This window comes from Cyrtonyx montezumae, unplaced genomic scaffold, assembly GCF_038088225.1.
Source record: "Cyrtonyx montezumae isolate F1298 unplaced genomic scaffold, pur_monq_1.0 scaffold_10, whole genome shotgun sequence".
In the NCBI taxonomy this organism is placed as follows: domain Eukaryota; kingdom Metazoa; phylum Chordata; class Aves; order Galliformes; family Odontophoridae; genus Cyrtonyx; species Cyrtonyx montezumae.
This window is the reverse complement of record NW_027071826.1, coordinates 22,487,239-22,502,683: the sequence shown is the minus strand read 5'-3', so window position 1 is coordinate 22,502,683 and position 15,445 is coordinate 22,487,239. Positions and strand designations below refer to the sequence as shown.

Genomic DNA, 15,445 nt, shown 5'->3' with positions numbered 1-15,445 from the left:
AGCTTTGCGGGGTGATAGAAGGGGTGCCGGGAGCCGAGCTGCAGTTGGGGGTGGGGGGCTGGGGAGCGCACTGCGAGTCCGGCCTCAGCGAGGAGCCTCGAGGCAGCGGCAGGAAGCTCCGCACAAACCCGCCCTTAGCCCTCCTCGGTGTATGCGTGATCTGCAAGGCAGTAATAACAGCTTATACCTCTCCGAGGGCGAATGTGTCTCTCTGCGACACTGATTTATTTATTCCAATATTTATTTATTTACCTTCTCCTCCCTTCCCAGGAGCTAATTTGGCCGTTTGAAGTGGAGGAGAATTGCAAACTGGGTGGGAGCGGGGAAAAGCAGTGCGCTGGGACGGGCCACGGCGTTCAGCCGCACGAAGCTGTGCCTGCTGCAAATCCCCAGCAGCAAACGGGGCGGGGGGCTGCGCCCGGGGCTGGGACGCTGCCTGCAGACCTAACGCGCTGTCGGCAGCGCACACAGCTACATCAACAAGTAAATGAGAGGAATCGGAAGTGACAATTAATGTGCTAAGCAAGGTGCTGGGAGATGCATCTTTTCACTATTGGTTTCCCTCAGGCGAACCTCGGCTTCCCTGCCCGCTCCTCTCCTGCAGGATGATTACGATGGAGGGCGCGTAGGCCTCCCGGCTTTCTCTGGGCTCCGGGAGGTTGAGGAGTAAGAAAAACGCTCCGAGCAAGCAGAAACGGGGAGTGCGGTCCTGCTCGGAGCAAGAACTGCTGCGAGGGGCAAAGTGGCGGGGGCTCTGCTCTTCCGCGGCTCACCCACCCCCGACCTACGTGCCCTTGTGCATCCTTTCTCTCCTCTGGCAGCGAGACGGGACCTACCGGGAACAGGGGAGGGGAGCCCCGGGAAGTGCTCCTCAGGATAGGGCTCCCCAGGGGAAGAGCTCCCCCGAGCAATGCTCCCTCCGATAGGGCTGCCCCGGGCAGTGCGCTCCGCTCTGCGGATGCCGGCCCCGAGCTGCTCTCCGTGCACGTGTCCCTCCTCCGGGCTTTAATTCAAAAGCAATTTACCGTTTTATACAAAATAACTCTGCGTTCTTAATTAAATGACTGTTAACCTTAAGGCTCTGGTAGTACAGTCAACATGCTTTTCCAATCAATACTTTTCTTGTTTTTTTTTTTATTCCCTTCCCCACCCCCACCCCCCCCTCAAAGGGTGAGTCTCACTGTAGGTCAAATCTTTGCTTTCTAAAGCAAAGATGTAATATTTTAAAATAGAATATTCTTAATATATATACATACACTGCGTGATTAAAATGTCGTGGAAAAGCTCTGCAACGAGGAGAAAATATTTGGTGTTCGACTGCTGATTCTCTCACCTACCACCTACTCTGAATGCGTCCTGTATCTTCCATCGTGTCCGGCCCTCATGATTGCAAATAGGGCTGTTTTCAAATGGAAATAGGACTTCCAAACTGATTATGTGTATTGAATCGGAATCACTCGCTAGATCCTCTTGTTTAAAATGTATTGAAAAAGAGCGATGGTCGCCCAGCTCTGAAACTGGCTGCTTCTCATCTCGGGGAGGTCGATCTATTTTGCAACTTTTCGCCATTTAATAATGTTTCTGCAAGATAATTACTCTGTCACTGTGGAAGGGCGATGCGGTGACACAAACACCCCCTCCCCTGGTACACCTCCAAGCACACAATTCCCGGCGCACACCTTCAGCTTCCTGCGCGGAGCCCCCCTCTGTGCCCTCCCGGCGGCCCGCGGCTGCCCGCAGCCCCCACGTCCGAGCTGCCCACGAGTGTGCCGGCACCTGACCGCCACGCTCGGCGGCTCCGGGAACCGAGCGCAAAACACGCGAGTCGCCAGTACCCTACGAGGAGGGAGATCCCGACGGCACGAAGGGACCCCGCCTGGCTCCCCCCGGACTGCCTCACTCCCCTCGCCCTAACTTTCTCTTCCAGGAGCTGCCCTCCGCTGGCCAGGGCCAAGAAAACTAAAGTCGGGCTGCGGGCTGGTGGGACGCACGGACCCGAGTTTGAGTGAACTCTGTCGGGCGGGGGCTGTGGGGTCACACCCACAGGGGACGGCGACGGACAGCACCAAGGTGCCAGCTCTGGGAGCTGTCCTCCTGCCCTCCCCCTACGCGCACGGTACCTTTGAGGAGCCACAAGTCCATGCTGCCGCATCTCGTCCTTGAGCTTTTTTTGGGGTTACTACGGCACTTCCCTGCCGTTACCCCGCTCAATGGGCTGTGTTGCACTTGTCCCCTTTCCCCTAGCCCCGAGTTTCCCGGATCAGCACCAGGAGCAGTCCTGGGCCGGCCCTGAGCTCACAGTCCCTGGGCGCATCGCTCCGTGTGCCAGAGGATGGGGCCGCTGAGAACGGCCGCGTCCCACGTCTAAAAAAGTAAGAAGAGGACGGGCGCTGCCCACGGGTGGGGGCTTTGCTCTCCCCGAGCCCTGCAGCACCTGGAACTGCGGGAGTTTGTGCCTTGGCTGCAAGAAAGCTAGGGGCAAAAGACGCCCGCCGGGCACGGGAGGGAGCGATGAGGCCCGTCACCATCCCTGGAGCACTGCGACAGAACGGCGGCGAAAAGTTGGGCCGCTTCGTGCTTCCCCAGTGGGACAGAGTCCCGCCGGGCGCTTCGGATGGGCGAGCGCGGCACGGGTCGGCGGGAAGCTCTCGCTCCAAAGCGATAGCTCTGTGCCTGCAGCTGGCCCTTGTACCCAACTCCGCAGTAGCCCTGTAGACACCTCTCGGTGTGCGCGCAGCCATAGGTAGCACCAGGACGTGGGCGCTCACATCTCGCCTAACCGCCCCGCGCTGGTCACCCGCTGCTTCTGCTCTCTCAGCCATGAGCGAATGTGGAGATGAAGGGTACGGGGAGCTGAGTGTGCACCGTTCAGCAGAAGGAACAGTGTGGTGTGAGCAGCGCGATTAAGAGCAAATGCCCAGAATAAGGAGACGCGGGAGAGAAAGGTGGCATTTGTAAGAGCTTCTCCGAAAAAAAGCGGCAGCGACAACAAAAAGTTTAAGGAACAAAAGCACCGAGTGAATCTGCAGAATGACCCTGCCCCAGAGTCACGTTATTAGGTCACTAACACGCTGGGATGAACTCAGCCACTTCAGCAACACCTCTACTACGAAGCAAAAAGTCGGTCCTGCGAGCCCCCAGGTGTGCACACGTCTGTCGCACATCATTACGCGCGTGAATTTACTCCATCGGGGAGAAGGTCTGCGGTGATATCCACCAAAACATGTGCAAGATCTCAACCCCGCATTGAAACTACCTTTCTTTTTCGTTTTCTTCTCTTATTTATTTAATTAATCTTTTCTTTCTCTCTTTCTTTCTCTCTTTCTTTCTTTCTTTCTTTCTTTCTTTCTTTCTTTCTTTCTTTCTTTCTTTCTTTCTTTCTTTCTTTCTTTCTTTCTTTCTTTCTTTCTTTCTTTCTTTCTTTCTTTCTTTCTTTCTTTCTTTCTTTCTTTCTTTCTTTCTTTCTTCTTTCTTTCTTTCTTTCTTTCTCTTTCTTTCTTTCTTTTCTTTCTTTTCTTTCTTTTCTTTCTTTTCTTTTCTTTCTTTCTTTTTCTTTCATTCCTTCCTTCCTTTTTCTTTCATTCCTTCCTTCCTTTCTTTTTTTCTTTCCTGTTTTAACTCCGGTGTTTATTCTTTTCCTTTGCACCATCGGGAAGCATCGTACCGACGAGTGCCCACCAGAAGATACTGGGAGTTCCCATCAAACAGGAGCATTGGGTCGCACACGTTCGCTAAAATTGGCGATATACACTCACTCAATAAAGAAGCACAGCCCACAAACCGATATAAAATTACCGGGAACGTCCCGCTGTGTCTAAGAAACACTTCTCAGAAAGCAGTAACCGTCACAGTCAGTTTTAGTTATTAGTGAGAGACCTGTGGCTGCCAGTGGAACCGACCCAAGCACCGTCAGTCACCTGCTAAGTATTTTTAGAATAAAAACAATTTTGTTTTGTTTTGTTTTTTAAGTTCTTCAAGCCAGCTAGGGACTGTCGATTTCTCGTTTCTTGCATAGATAATGCTTTCGGCCTTCTGTAAATATCTGCTTCTTAATATCGTAATTCTAAAAAAATACCAATTTTTCCCCTTCCCCCTCCCACTATCAGAAACCTTCAAATCGAAGATGTCCCAGCAGCGTTTGCATTCTGGGATCCCCAAGACATTTCCTGCACAGTGCGCTGTCTTAAGCATCAAAACGAATTCAGTTCCGTGTTATATAAACTCATCTTATTCACCACCTTATTTATATAGCTGACCAGAGCCTTGAGAGAAAGACATAGGATATAGAAAACTTTGACCTTACCTGCTCCCTAACGTGCTGCAGCCAGAAAAAAAAAAAAAAGGAAAAAAAAAAAGAAAGAAAAAAAGAAAGAACAAGAAAGAAAGCAAGGGAAAAAAAAGGAAAAAAAGAAAAATGGAAATGACGAAAAAGTCATTTCTCATTATTCACCCCTTTGCCAGAGATGGTGTTCTGTCTACCTCATAGCAACAGCCGCAGTGGGACAGATCTCTGCGTGCGTTTGATGCACACAAACAGTGTTACCATTACTTAGGGTTTGGAGATTGGCTTTTTCCAGCCCCCGAAGGGGATCATGAGAGGAACAGCGGTCAAACAGCAAAAAGTATTTTTCAGCTTTGCACCCGACGCGGTGGGAGGACCGCAGTCCTCCAGGACTCCTTCGGGCCGCACTCCGGGTCCCTCTGAATAGCGGCCGTCCCCAGTCAGGCCAGGGCTGGGGCCCAGTGGGGCCCCGTACCTGCCAGAATACCTCCCCTCCCTCCGTGGCAACTTGTCCCGGAGTCATCTCGGAGCTGTCTCAGATTACACTGTTCGGGACCCACACTGATGCGCTGTTCCGTGGGCACTGCGCTGCCGTCGGATCGCCGCGGGCAGGAGGGCGCTCCCAGCCCCGCTCCCAGCGCGGCCCGACGGACGGGCACTGCCCCGGCTCCCAGCGCTGCCCGGGGCTGCGGGACATGGAAAACCCGCGGCTGGCTGGGGAACAACAAACGGGAGGAGCCCTCTGCTATTGTCGTGGGGGTGGTGGTAGGGTTCGGGGCTTTTTGGCTTTTGTTTTCTTTAGGTTTTCTTTCCTTCCCCCCCCCCCACCACCCCCACCCCCCGCCTTCCTTTTTTCCTCCGTGCACACTCCATGGCAGTCAACCACGAACTCCCACTTGTAGCAGGAAAAGTGCTCTCGGCGGTTCTCCCTGTTAACGGGAAACGCCAGGGAATGAAGAGAGGCAGGGGAGCGCCGTTCCTCTCTGGGTCCCTCATTGCCCCTATAAAATGTCAATAAAGGAGCGGTCACAATTGGAAAGGCGCATTTCTCTCATCAGTTCGAGTCATGCCCCCTTCTCCTCACCAAACCATTCTCCAAACATCGCATTGATTACCGAGGGACCGAGCGTCGGTGTACTGCAAGAAGTGAGCGTTCAGATGGAGGCACTGATTTTAATTTAGAAAAGCTGCACAATGCCTACGGCCCAGTGAATGTTCTTGATGAAGAGCAGAGATAAAAATGTATATTAAAAAAAAAGGAAGAAAGGAAGAAGGAAGGAAGAAGGCAGGAAGGAAGGAAGGAAGGAAGGAGAGAGAGAGAGAGAGAGAGAGAGAGAGAGAGAGAAAGAAGAAAGAAAGAAAGAAAGAAAGAAAGAAAGAAAGAAAGAAAGAAAGAAAGAAAGAAAGAAAGAAAAGAAAGAAAGAAAGAAAGAAAGAAAGAAAGAAAGAAAGAAAGAAAGAAAGAAAGAAAGAAAGAAAGAAAGAAAGAAAGAAAGAAAGAAAGAAAGAAAGAAAGAAAGAAAGAAAGAAAGAAAGAAAGAAAGAAAGAAAAGAAATGACAAAATTGCAACGAAGTATCTTCATACTAATGAAGGCAAAACTGCTTTATACAAATAAATTTACGATAAAAGTAATAACACAATGTCAAAAAAATCATAAAATTGTTAAAGAGCAGTTTGTTTGCGTTTCTCCTGATTGATATGTAAATACAGTTTGAACTGTGTTTGCTCGGTCTCTAGTGCTTAATAAAGAGATGAATTCACCTTTCTGTGGAACAAGTAAACAGACTTTAAACTAAGCCGACATCAGACAAAGTGGAAACGAGTTTATTTAATCGAAACTAAATCTAGTTTAAGAAAGATAAGTCAGTGTACATAATAATCCATTACAGTAATTACACCCACCACCAAATATGTGTTTATGAGGTTGCTGAGACACAATAAAATTCATTTATTTCCCCCGAGGTCTATAATGAGAGTCACCGGCTGGGTGTCTGTCGCACATGCCAGCCCCACTAGCTTTTTCATGGACGGAGGAAGGTATTTCTCGGCTGTTTTAAGGCCTTTCAGTGCTCCTTAGCTGTAAATGTCTGAAAGGATGCACATTTTCACTACATCTATCGACTTTAGCACAGCAGTTTCCACCTCGGCCTTGTGTGTTATCTCCGTCAGGATCATAGTATCTTTTAGGTTGGAAAAGACCACCAAGATCATCTAGTCCAACCTATCCCCTACTGAAGAATCGGCCGAGTGCCCCCCGGTCCCGCTCCCCTCGCAGCCCAGTAGCAAACTCCGGGGATCCCCAGCACTTCCCCGTTTGAGCAGCACTACGGGCATCGAGGGGCTGACTTTAACGCGACGTGGTGTGTCCGAAAGGAACATGGGCTCGGTAGAGAGAGGGGGGAAAAAAGAAAGAAAAGAGAATATTCTTTGGGTTAGTTGAGACTGCCGCTGTGTAAAGCGGGATGTAATATAAAGAATGAAAGGTCTCGAAATTCCTGCTAACACACGTGATGTTCTCTTAGTTAAAAATAAGGAAGGGGGAGGGGGGGGGAGGGAGGGAGCGGGGGGGCAGAAAGAATCCGATAATCTTTTTATTCATTCTCCCTATTTCCCTTATTCTCCATCCAAACCAGCACTTGGTGTCCGAGTAATGCCGGTTATCTTATATCAATAAAGGGCTTTCGAAAGCTGCTACTTAAGCTGGAGGTTGGTTTGTTTTCATTCCGGCAATCTGCTTGCTTTCTCCTCAAAAATATGAGCGTTTCATAATACCTCTGTAATGCAGAGAGCTTTCAATGACTGCGAGTCGCTTCCGTGGTTTAACTGTGGGGGTGGGGTGGGGGGGGGGGAGGGGAGGGGGCCTTGGACGAAAAAAAAAGAAAAAAAAATACCACAACGAAACCGAGCAGCAAATGCAAAGGTAACATACCGAGAGCCTTCGGGATGGGGAACTTCTTTTGTTACACTCATAAAGGGGATATTTGGGACCGGAGAGAATAAGAACGATATGAAGTTCAGGATTGTCCAATATGAGCTGCTTCGCTGGATATGCTTTATATATTTACAGCAGAGTTAATATCTAACTGTTCGCATTACCCATCAGATTTACCTTTCAATCAAAGCCACCTCGGTTTCCCAGCCGGGCGCAACACACGTACATACACTCACTCTCATGCCTTCTGCATCTGCTTCTTTGCTCACTTCCCAGATCGCTAGGAAAATAAAGAAGAAAACGAAGGGAAATAAAAAAAAGAAAAAGGAAAAGGAAAAGAGGAAAAGAAAAATAAATAATCAGAAAAAAGAGAGGGAGAGGGGGGAAAAGGAAAAAAAAAAAAAAGAAGAAGAAAAAAACCGAAAGCCCAACCTGCTCTAAGCTGAGCCGGAGCCTACCCCTAACCCCCCTCCTGGAGACTGGGGCTGGCGTTTGAAGGAGAGCTGCACGGCCGTCTGACTGCCTGGGAGGTGTGTGCGGGTGGGTAATCCAGTATATCACTTTAAAGAATGTTAACCCAAAGTACAGTTCGTACACAATAAACTATCTTTTTATTTGGATTATAAATAAGGTGACTGTACTTAAAATACAAGTACATAAGAAAACCTGGTAGAAATGGTTCTTATTCTTTTTTGTCTGTTTGTTTTCACAAGGTATTTAAACTGGACGCTCTTTAAAACAGCCGCACGTCCTACACTGCCAGCACGCACGTTCGTCGTTAGTTTGTTTCTAGTGGCATCGCACTTCTCCCTTCTTTCTCCTCCGCGCCTTTGGCATTTGGATCTCTCTTCCCGGAGCACTTCGCTTTCTCCGGCAAAAAGGACCCAGTCGACCCCAACGCCGGTAGAGGCAATGAGTGAGGGCCCGACCCCGTCCCCTGCGGTCCGGGAGCTCCGCGCTCTCGCTCTGCGCGTTCACTCCGCGTTCACTCGGCGCTCTGTCCCGCGCTCCGCCGCATCCCGGCGCGGTCCCCCCCAGAGGGAGCGTCCCGGGGCCCGCAGTGTCCCGGTCCTGTTTCTATCCAGCACAAAAATAGGGATGCGGGGAAAGGAGGGTCAAGAGGGAGTCGAAGGAAAATTAAAAAATAAAAAAAAAAAATTAAAAAAAGGAATATTCGCAATGTGTATAATTTATTAGAAGCTTCTTAGGAACTATATTTAAGCCAAATATCTACATAAGTTACAACAGGAAAAGGCGGCGTGCGCAAAGAACAAACTGCCGGAGGGTTTACGAGGGGACGACCAGTGTCCATAAAAAAAAGGGGGTGGGGTTGGTTTGGTTGATTGTATTTTTTTCTTTCTTCCTTTTTACAACAAAATATACAGGCTACTAAAAACTATGGGTTTAGTCCAACTTTTGACAGCATTATACATCTACAGGTTCACATCAAACGTAAAAGAAAAGCCAAAGCCTCGTGTGGCCCCCCCCCGGCTCCATCGCTGGGATGGGGCTGAGGAGCGGAGCCGTGGAGGGGGGGAGGTTGCTCTGTGGCTGAGTGCCGCGACCGCGTTTTTGGGAAAAACCCCAACCCCATCCCCCCCAATCTCTATATTTACATGCAAGTCCTAGACTCTGGCAAAGGGTCCATCTGCAATCCGAGCCTTCGGGCCATGCCTACCGACGGGCCCCTGTCTGCAGACTGCTCCGTGGTTATTGGTCAGAATTGGTTTAACACCCCCCCACAGCAAGCTGGGGGAAATGGAAAAAAAAAGACCCAAAACCGTCACAGTATCCGCGAATGGAACAAAAAGTCACTCTCTCCCTCTCTCTCTTAGGGTCCTCAGAGAACCACTGATTAAAAAAAAAAAAAAAGTTTTAGGGGAAAAAATAAAAAGAGAAAAATAATAAAAGAGCAAAAGGACAGCACCCAGTACTTCGGACAGGACAGAGATTTGTGTGACTGGGAAAATCTGCTTTTTTTCTTTTTTTTTTTTTGCTCCTTTTTTTTTCTTTTTTTCTTTTTTGTTGTTGTTTCGCTTTCTTTAATCCTTTTCACCAGGTCCTACCGTATAGTAAGGTGGAGCAGGACATGGCAGTACCATAGTCAGAAGTGGAAGAGTTCAGGTGAGACAAACTGGAGACTTGGCTCTGCAGGGAGGAAGGGCTGGCCGAGTGCTGTCCCATGTCGGGAGACTGCCCCGCACTGTTTGTCTGATGGCTCTGATGCTGTCCGAGGCTGTTGCCATTGGTGGCCACCGTGATGGTCGTGGCCGCCTGCTGCGGGTGGCTCTGGATGGCTGCAGTCGGGGTGTTGGAGCCCGCCTGGCAGGGCTTGCCATCTTTCACCAGCACCGGCACCGCCACCCTCCTGGGGGACTGCTGCTGCTGGCAGGACCCGTTCTCCTGTTGCATCTGCTGCTGCGCAGCCTTGTCTTTGGCCTGCCGCTTCATCTTGTAGCGGTGGTTCTGGAACCAGATTTTGACCTGAGTCGGGGTGAGGTGGATCATGCTGGCTAAATGTTCCCTCTCGGGGGCGGAGAGGTATTTCTGCTGCTTGAAACGTCTCTCCAGCTCGTAAACCTGGGCCTGGGAAAACAGGACCCTCCGTTTCCTCCGCGGCGTGCTCTGCAGCGGAGCCATACTCTTGCTCACGTCCCCCAGGGAGCTCAGGCCGCCCATGCCGCCCATGTTCATGCCCGAGGACGGCGCCATGAAGCGGGAGACTGCAAGGCAGAAGGGGCGCGCTGTCAGCGGCTCTTTTCGGCCCCGCGCTGCCCTCGCTCCCATCGCCGCCGCCGCCTCTCGCGTTCCCCCGCCGCCCGCGGGACCCCCTTTCTCCCGGCCCGGTCCCGCTCGTCCCCCGCGCCGCCCGGGTGCCGCCGCCCGGTCCCTGCGAGTGACGGCCCCTGCGGCCGGGGGCTCCACCGAGCCGGGCTTTCCCTCTCCCCCTACTCCTCCGCGGCTCCAGCAGCTCCGCTTTCTCTCGTCCTGCCGGGGCCGGGCGGAGTGCTGGGGACCGGAAAGTGCCGGGTTCCCTGGGGCTGTGTCTCCCGCTGATGAGCGGCTGCCGGTTCCCCCCTCCCGCCCGCAGCCCCGGGAGCTGCCGCGAACCGCCCGGCGAAGGGGAATGGGGCCCGATCCTGCGGTAGAACGACGGACGGAGAGGGGGGAGGTTGGGGGGGGGGAGGGGGCGAGCGGAGTCCGCACCGACTTTGCCCCCGACGCCCCTGGGGCAGAGAGGGACGCAGCCACCCCCCAGCGGACAGCCGGCCCCGGGCTCACTTACTTGAGGAGAAGCGGGGGTCCGGGTTGGTGCCGTACCATCCTGTCGCTGAAGCGCTGTTCCGCATGGTGTCCTGGTAAGGCGGGAGCTCGCTCATATTGCCCAGATTCCCATTGCAGTAGCCCCCCATCGTAGCGTGGGAGAGCTGGGGGACCCCTGCCGCTGTCATATGGTAGGCGGCAGTCACCGTTCCGTTGTGGCCCATGGGGTGTTGTTGCATGGCCGGCTGCGAAACCTGAGACTGTCTGTAGGCTGACAAGGGAGCCCCCAAGTTACTGCCCTCCATGCCCACTTTCTTGTAGCTTTCCTCCAAAGGACTCAAGATGTCAGACACTGAGAAAGGAGTCGTATGCTTTGGGCTCATCGACATGATTCGGCGGCTGGGGAAAAAAAAAAAAAAAAAAAGGGAAGGGGAGGCAAATCTTTTTTTTTTTTTTTTTTTTTTTTTGCCAAATATTCTGGTGTTGCCTTAACGCCGATCTTGTTGGATGTACACGTAACCGAGTGGACGAAGTCCGCCTTAATTGGATTGAGTGGAGGCTCAGGGCTGCCTTTCGTTTGTTTTAGCCAGACGCCAGGTTTTAGGCTGCCACCAGAGGCGGGGCATAGGCACTAAAGCAACAAGACAATAGAAGCCTACATCTTGCCCAAGATAATTAGCTTACATGCTGATGACAAGGTAAACACCTTTAAGTTTTACTTGTCAGGATTTTTTTTATGTCTTAAAAAAAAGAGAGAGAGAGAGCGAGAGCGGCAGGGAGATGGATAGAGATCCCGTGAGCAGAACTCATTTTATTTTTCTCGGGGGTTACAATATAGTGGATGAGTAGTGGAAAGCAATGCCAAAAGCCCCCGTTTGCCTGGGTGGAAAGATTTCAGATCAGCCGCGGGTGCGTAGACCGGCAGCCGGCCTTCGGGAGAGCTGCTGGCGCGGGACTGCAGCCGCTGGGCACACAGAGCGGCCCTCCTCTGCCCCCCACATCTGTCTGGAGGGGCCCCGCAACCAGCGCCCCGCACACCTCCCGCTCCTCCCGCTGCACGGACACCCTCTGGCACCTGGTATCCCAGGAACATTTCCTTTCTGCGCCTCTAAGACCCTCGGTGTGAGACCCCCTGTACGAGGATCGTTTGTCTCCCTAAAGCAGCAAGTTCCATTCACCTAAGGCTTTTTTTTTTTTTTAACCTCAGAAAGAGGTGGAAGATGCAAGTTTACAAAACCGAGCAGCAATTTAATTGCTTCGGGCGACACAGTGCTGAAACTGTTTAGTGCAAAACGTCTCTCGCTGTTCCCAAAGGCAAAGGCTGCCCCACGCTCCCGAGGTCCCTCTGAACCCGAGGCTGCTCTCTAAGGTTATTTATACAGCGCGGGAGCTGCATGAAGAAGACCTCTCGGGTCATCTGCCGCAGCACCTTGCTAACGAACTCCTGCCACTTAGAATGAACCGCAATTTCTGGTATTTAAGGATCAGTTGTGGGATCCGGCGTAAGAACAAAAGGGAACCCACTCCCAGCTCCATGCACACACACGCGGCGAGCAGACCGTCGCAGCTCTGGGTCCCCACGCGTGTACTTCGGGGCGCCCCGGGAGGAAGGAAAAAACCTCCGCTGGGCGTTTCACACCCCGGCCCATAGCCCTGGGAAACTCGTTTAATAAAGCGATTACCTGAATATTAAGGAAATTACAGCGAAGGTACAGTTAACCCAGTGACTTTGAAGTGTCAAGTAACTATTTAGTAATTGCACTTGTAAATATATTGGTGCTCGGCTGGTTCGTGCTTAAAAATGCAAAAGTGCACTTGCTACCCGGGAATAACTAAATATCTTTGTCTAAAGTGGCAGCGTAAATAGCCGGTCGCTTTGTGACTGCGCTCGATATTAGCGCATAAGGATCATTTTGCCTCAATTGGGAGACTCTCATTCAGTAGGCAAGAAACCGTTTAGGAGAAAGTAGGTTCCCGTATGAGAGTTAACATCCTTCAAGTGTGAGCCTCAGCCTTGATTACACTTTAGAGCTCCGCGAGAGGTGAGCTTTTCCACACACATACACCGGGAGACTCTCCGTCCATCAGGCTCTCGGCCCTCCTGGCCCCGTTTGGCTCCCCCCCCAGCCCCGAGGTGGGCTCCTGGAGGTCCGCGGGGTCCCGCGGGCACAAGGGCTGTTTGAGGATGGGGGGCAGCTGCTCTGCCTTCGGCCTCTTTCCTCTCCGGACCTTCGGATCAATTCCTTCCAGATCCCTAAAAGATTCACTTCACTTCCCACTCTCTCGCCTTTGCCGCCCCCCCCCCCCCCACCTCCCCCGCCCCTGTCCCTCCATACACACACACACACACTCCCCTTTCTGCGCGCAATTTTAAGTAAGATCTTCGGTTTTGCTCCTACAGAGAGAGACATTAGACCTCACCTTGTGGAGTTTTGTTTGTTTGTTTTTGTTTTCCTCGGCTTCCTCTCCCGTCACCTCCTTGCCTGCTTTATTGGCTTTAGAGAATAGGAGGGAGTGGATGGAGGAAAAAATAATAATCCACCGTCTCAGCAATCCAGGGAGGAAGGACGGAGGTGCCGCGGGGTTGGGGCCGGGCTGGGGGCTGCCCATACTGCGCTGTCCCGGGCACCACCGCTGCGATGGGTGTGCTCGGGCAGCCCCCGAAACGCTGCTCGGTGAGATGGAGCCGAACGAGCCCGGCTCTGACCCTGCGCGGGGGCTGGTGGAGAGGGATTAGAGCGAGAGCAGCGGGGTGAAGCTCCCTTGGTGGGCTGAGCGCTAGCTTTGAATACTGAGGCGCTGCACCCCGCAAGGTCCCACCTGCACTTTTGAGGCTCTCCGGATCGATCCGGTGAGATGGAGCCGGGCAGCCCCTGATCCTCCTTACCGCCCCAAATAGCTCTGCAGGGCCAGTCGGGCCACGGCTGCTCCTCTCTGCCACCACTTCGGTGCCCACCCCTATCCTCTCGGCCCCCATTGCCGGAGCTGTGTCCGCGGTCATTCCGGCGGGGGGGGGGGGGGTTGGGGGGTGGGGGGCAGCTCCAGCAGGACCCTGCTTGGTCTGCCTCTGGCGTTGTGTTCGTTTACCTGGTGCTGCCGCTTAGGGACACGCTCGAGTTAAAAGGAAATGCTAAGGAGGAGAGCAGGGAAGATGAGCCACGTTTTGCCCGGTGGAAGCATTTTCATGAGAAAGGCACGGTCTTCACCCCGTGTTTGCAGAACGCGGCTACACGGACGTCCCTTCAATAGCTTCTGACCCCACACAATCCGTTTGATAACACTCGAGAGGTGGAAGAATGTGAGACTTTGTCAATCAAACGGTGCCAATCCCAATGGAAACGGTGCCACCAACACCGCAGCGCGTTTCCTCATCAACTGGATTGCGGGGGCTGGGAACTCAAGGAGCGCCTTTTGAAAGTGCGCGCAGGGCTCTCCGAAGCCAACAATGTATTTTTTCTTTTTTTCTTTTTTTTTTTATGAGAGCCGCTGCGCTTCTCCGAAGGGAACCCAACGTGCTTGTCCAGGCAGCGCCGCGAGGGGCTGCTGGAGGTTCTGCCACCCACTGTGGGGGGCACAGAAGGCTGCTCGGTGCCCACCCCAGGCCCTTGTCACAAACGCTCTCCCCTCCCCTCTAATCCGCTCCAGCATCCGTAGCTCCGCAGAGGAGAGAGCTCCATCCCGGACCCAGCCCCGAGTCAGGTTGGCTGCAATTTTGAAACGCAAAGGCTTGAATCCCCCTCTATGCTTCCAGCCAGGGAGTCCAGCTTAGAACAGATGAGGTGAGAGTTGGGGTGAACTCTTCCTCCTGCGCTGGTTATTAGCAGAAACGTAACATTCACACAGAGATTCAAATTCTCCTCTCAAAGCCCCGAGCCTGTGAAGGAGAGAGGTGCCCTCTCCGCACCCGGAGCCCAGGGAGGGAGCGGAAAGGCCGTTCCCGCAGCGGCCGCGCGGGGCGGCCCCGTGTGGCTGTGACCGCGGCCACATCCCTGCGCCTGAAGCCTGCCCGAGCCCTCGTGTTGGTGGGGCTCAACGGGTCCATGCCATTTTGGGGAATAGCCACCCTTCCCCTGTCATTTTGTGAGGTTGGGGGAATCCCGCAGTGGGCCGGTCGCAATCTCTTCCGCCTGGGGTAGGGATCTATGCAAGCAAACCAAGCAGAGACCCAAAGGAAAATTCTCACCCTTCGGCAGCACACGCCCAGTTGTTCCTCCAGTTGCCCAGGGCGTGGAGCATTTCGTACGGAGGACCCACTCGCGAGGCTCTGCCCTCCTGAACTACTTTTCGGATGACTCCCGAACTTTTCTGACCCGATGCTCTGACCCAAAGCTTCTCCTCTGCCGGGCCGTTCTCGGCCGAGAGGGCCAGGGAGGGGCCAGCAGTGAGGTGCCAGGGCCGGGCTCCGAGGCCGTCGGGGCGGGCGGGGTCCCCGTGCCCGGACCCAGTGGCACGCCTAGGCCCGGCGCCTCCTCGCTGCCCCGGGCGTTGGCTGCGGGCACGGAGGGGCTGCCAGCAGCATCGTGCCGAGGTGCGGGCTGGCACCCGCCCCGGCACCGTTATAATCAACAATTAGTGCTGTGGCCTTATTGCCACTCTGCGTGCAATTCCTCCCACGCCTGTAGATCGCCACAGTACTGTCAGTACAGGCGTGCAGGACTTGTTGCGGCCCCAAAGCACCGTTGGCGCCGTGTCAGAATGTGGTTGTACCGGAGGAGACTGAGACAACTTGCAAAAAGTTACACTATATAGTTAAAAATATAGTCACGGTTCATACAGACGTAAATGCATACGAAATTCTTAGTATCGGCAAGTATCTACAAACAGAACCCTGCCAGGATCGATCTATTTATCGGTTTTAAGATACAGCTATCAGTATATTAGTTCAGATAACGCAGGAGTTACGTGCTTGTGTCTATATACCCAGACACGCACACAAGCTCGGCAGGGTGCATAACTTCGGGAGCG

At 53.0% G+C, this 15,445-nt stretch overlaps 1 protein-coding gene and 1 long non-coding RNA gene across 3 annotated transcripts; one reads left to right on the top strand and one right to left on the bottom strand.

Annotated features, from left to right (window-relative positions):
• Positions 1-7,521: 7,521 nt before the first annotated feature.
• LOC136058944 (uncharacterized) lies at positions 7,522-8,383 on the top strand. Its single transcript, XR_010623170.1, has 2 exons — positions 7,522-7,756; positions 7,930-8,383. It is a non-coding gene; the product is annotated as an uncharacterized LOC136058944 (long non-coding RNA).
• Positions 8,384-8,387: 4 nt separating this feature from the next.
• NKX2-1 (NK2 homeobox 1) lies at positions 8,388-14,944 on the bottom strand. 2 transcript variants are annotated; one of them, XM_065752759.1, is made up of 3 exons: positions 14,664-14,944; positions 10,503-10,879; positions 8,388-9,939 (listed from the first exon to the last, which is right to left on the bottom strand). In XM_065752759.1, exons 1-3 carry the CDS (start codon positions 14,714-14,716, stop codon positions 9,269-9,271), a joined length of 1,101 nt encoding a protein of 366 aa, XP_065608831.1. In that variant the 5' UTR covers positions 14,717-14,944; the 3' UTR covers positions 8,388-9,268. The 2 variants fall into 2 exon arrangements, with proteins under 2 accessions (XP_065608831.1, XP_065608840.1); XM_065752768.1 differs by lacking the exon at positions 14,664-14,944 and adding an exon at positions 13,568-13,948.
• Positions 14,945-15,445: the final 501 nt, after the last annotated feature.

What these genes read in the sequence shown, in the direction of transcription:
- NKX2-1 (XM_065752759.1), bottom strand. Translation starts at nt 14,716, where the DNA reads ATGCTCCACGCCCTGGGCAACTGGAGGAACAACTGGGCGTGTGCTGCC. An exon ending in TGGGCGTGTGCTGCCGAAGG is followed by an intron (nt 10,880 to 14,663) that starts GTGAGAATTTTC and finishes TTTTTTCCCCAG; the next exon opens with CCGCCGAATCATGTCGATGA. An exon ending in GGACCCCCGCTTCTCCTCAA is followed by an intron (nt 9,940 to 10,502) that starts GTAAGTGAGCCC and finishes TCTGCCTTGCAG; the next exon opens with TCTCCCGCTTCATGGCGCCG.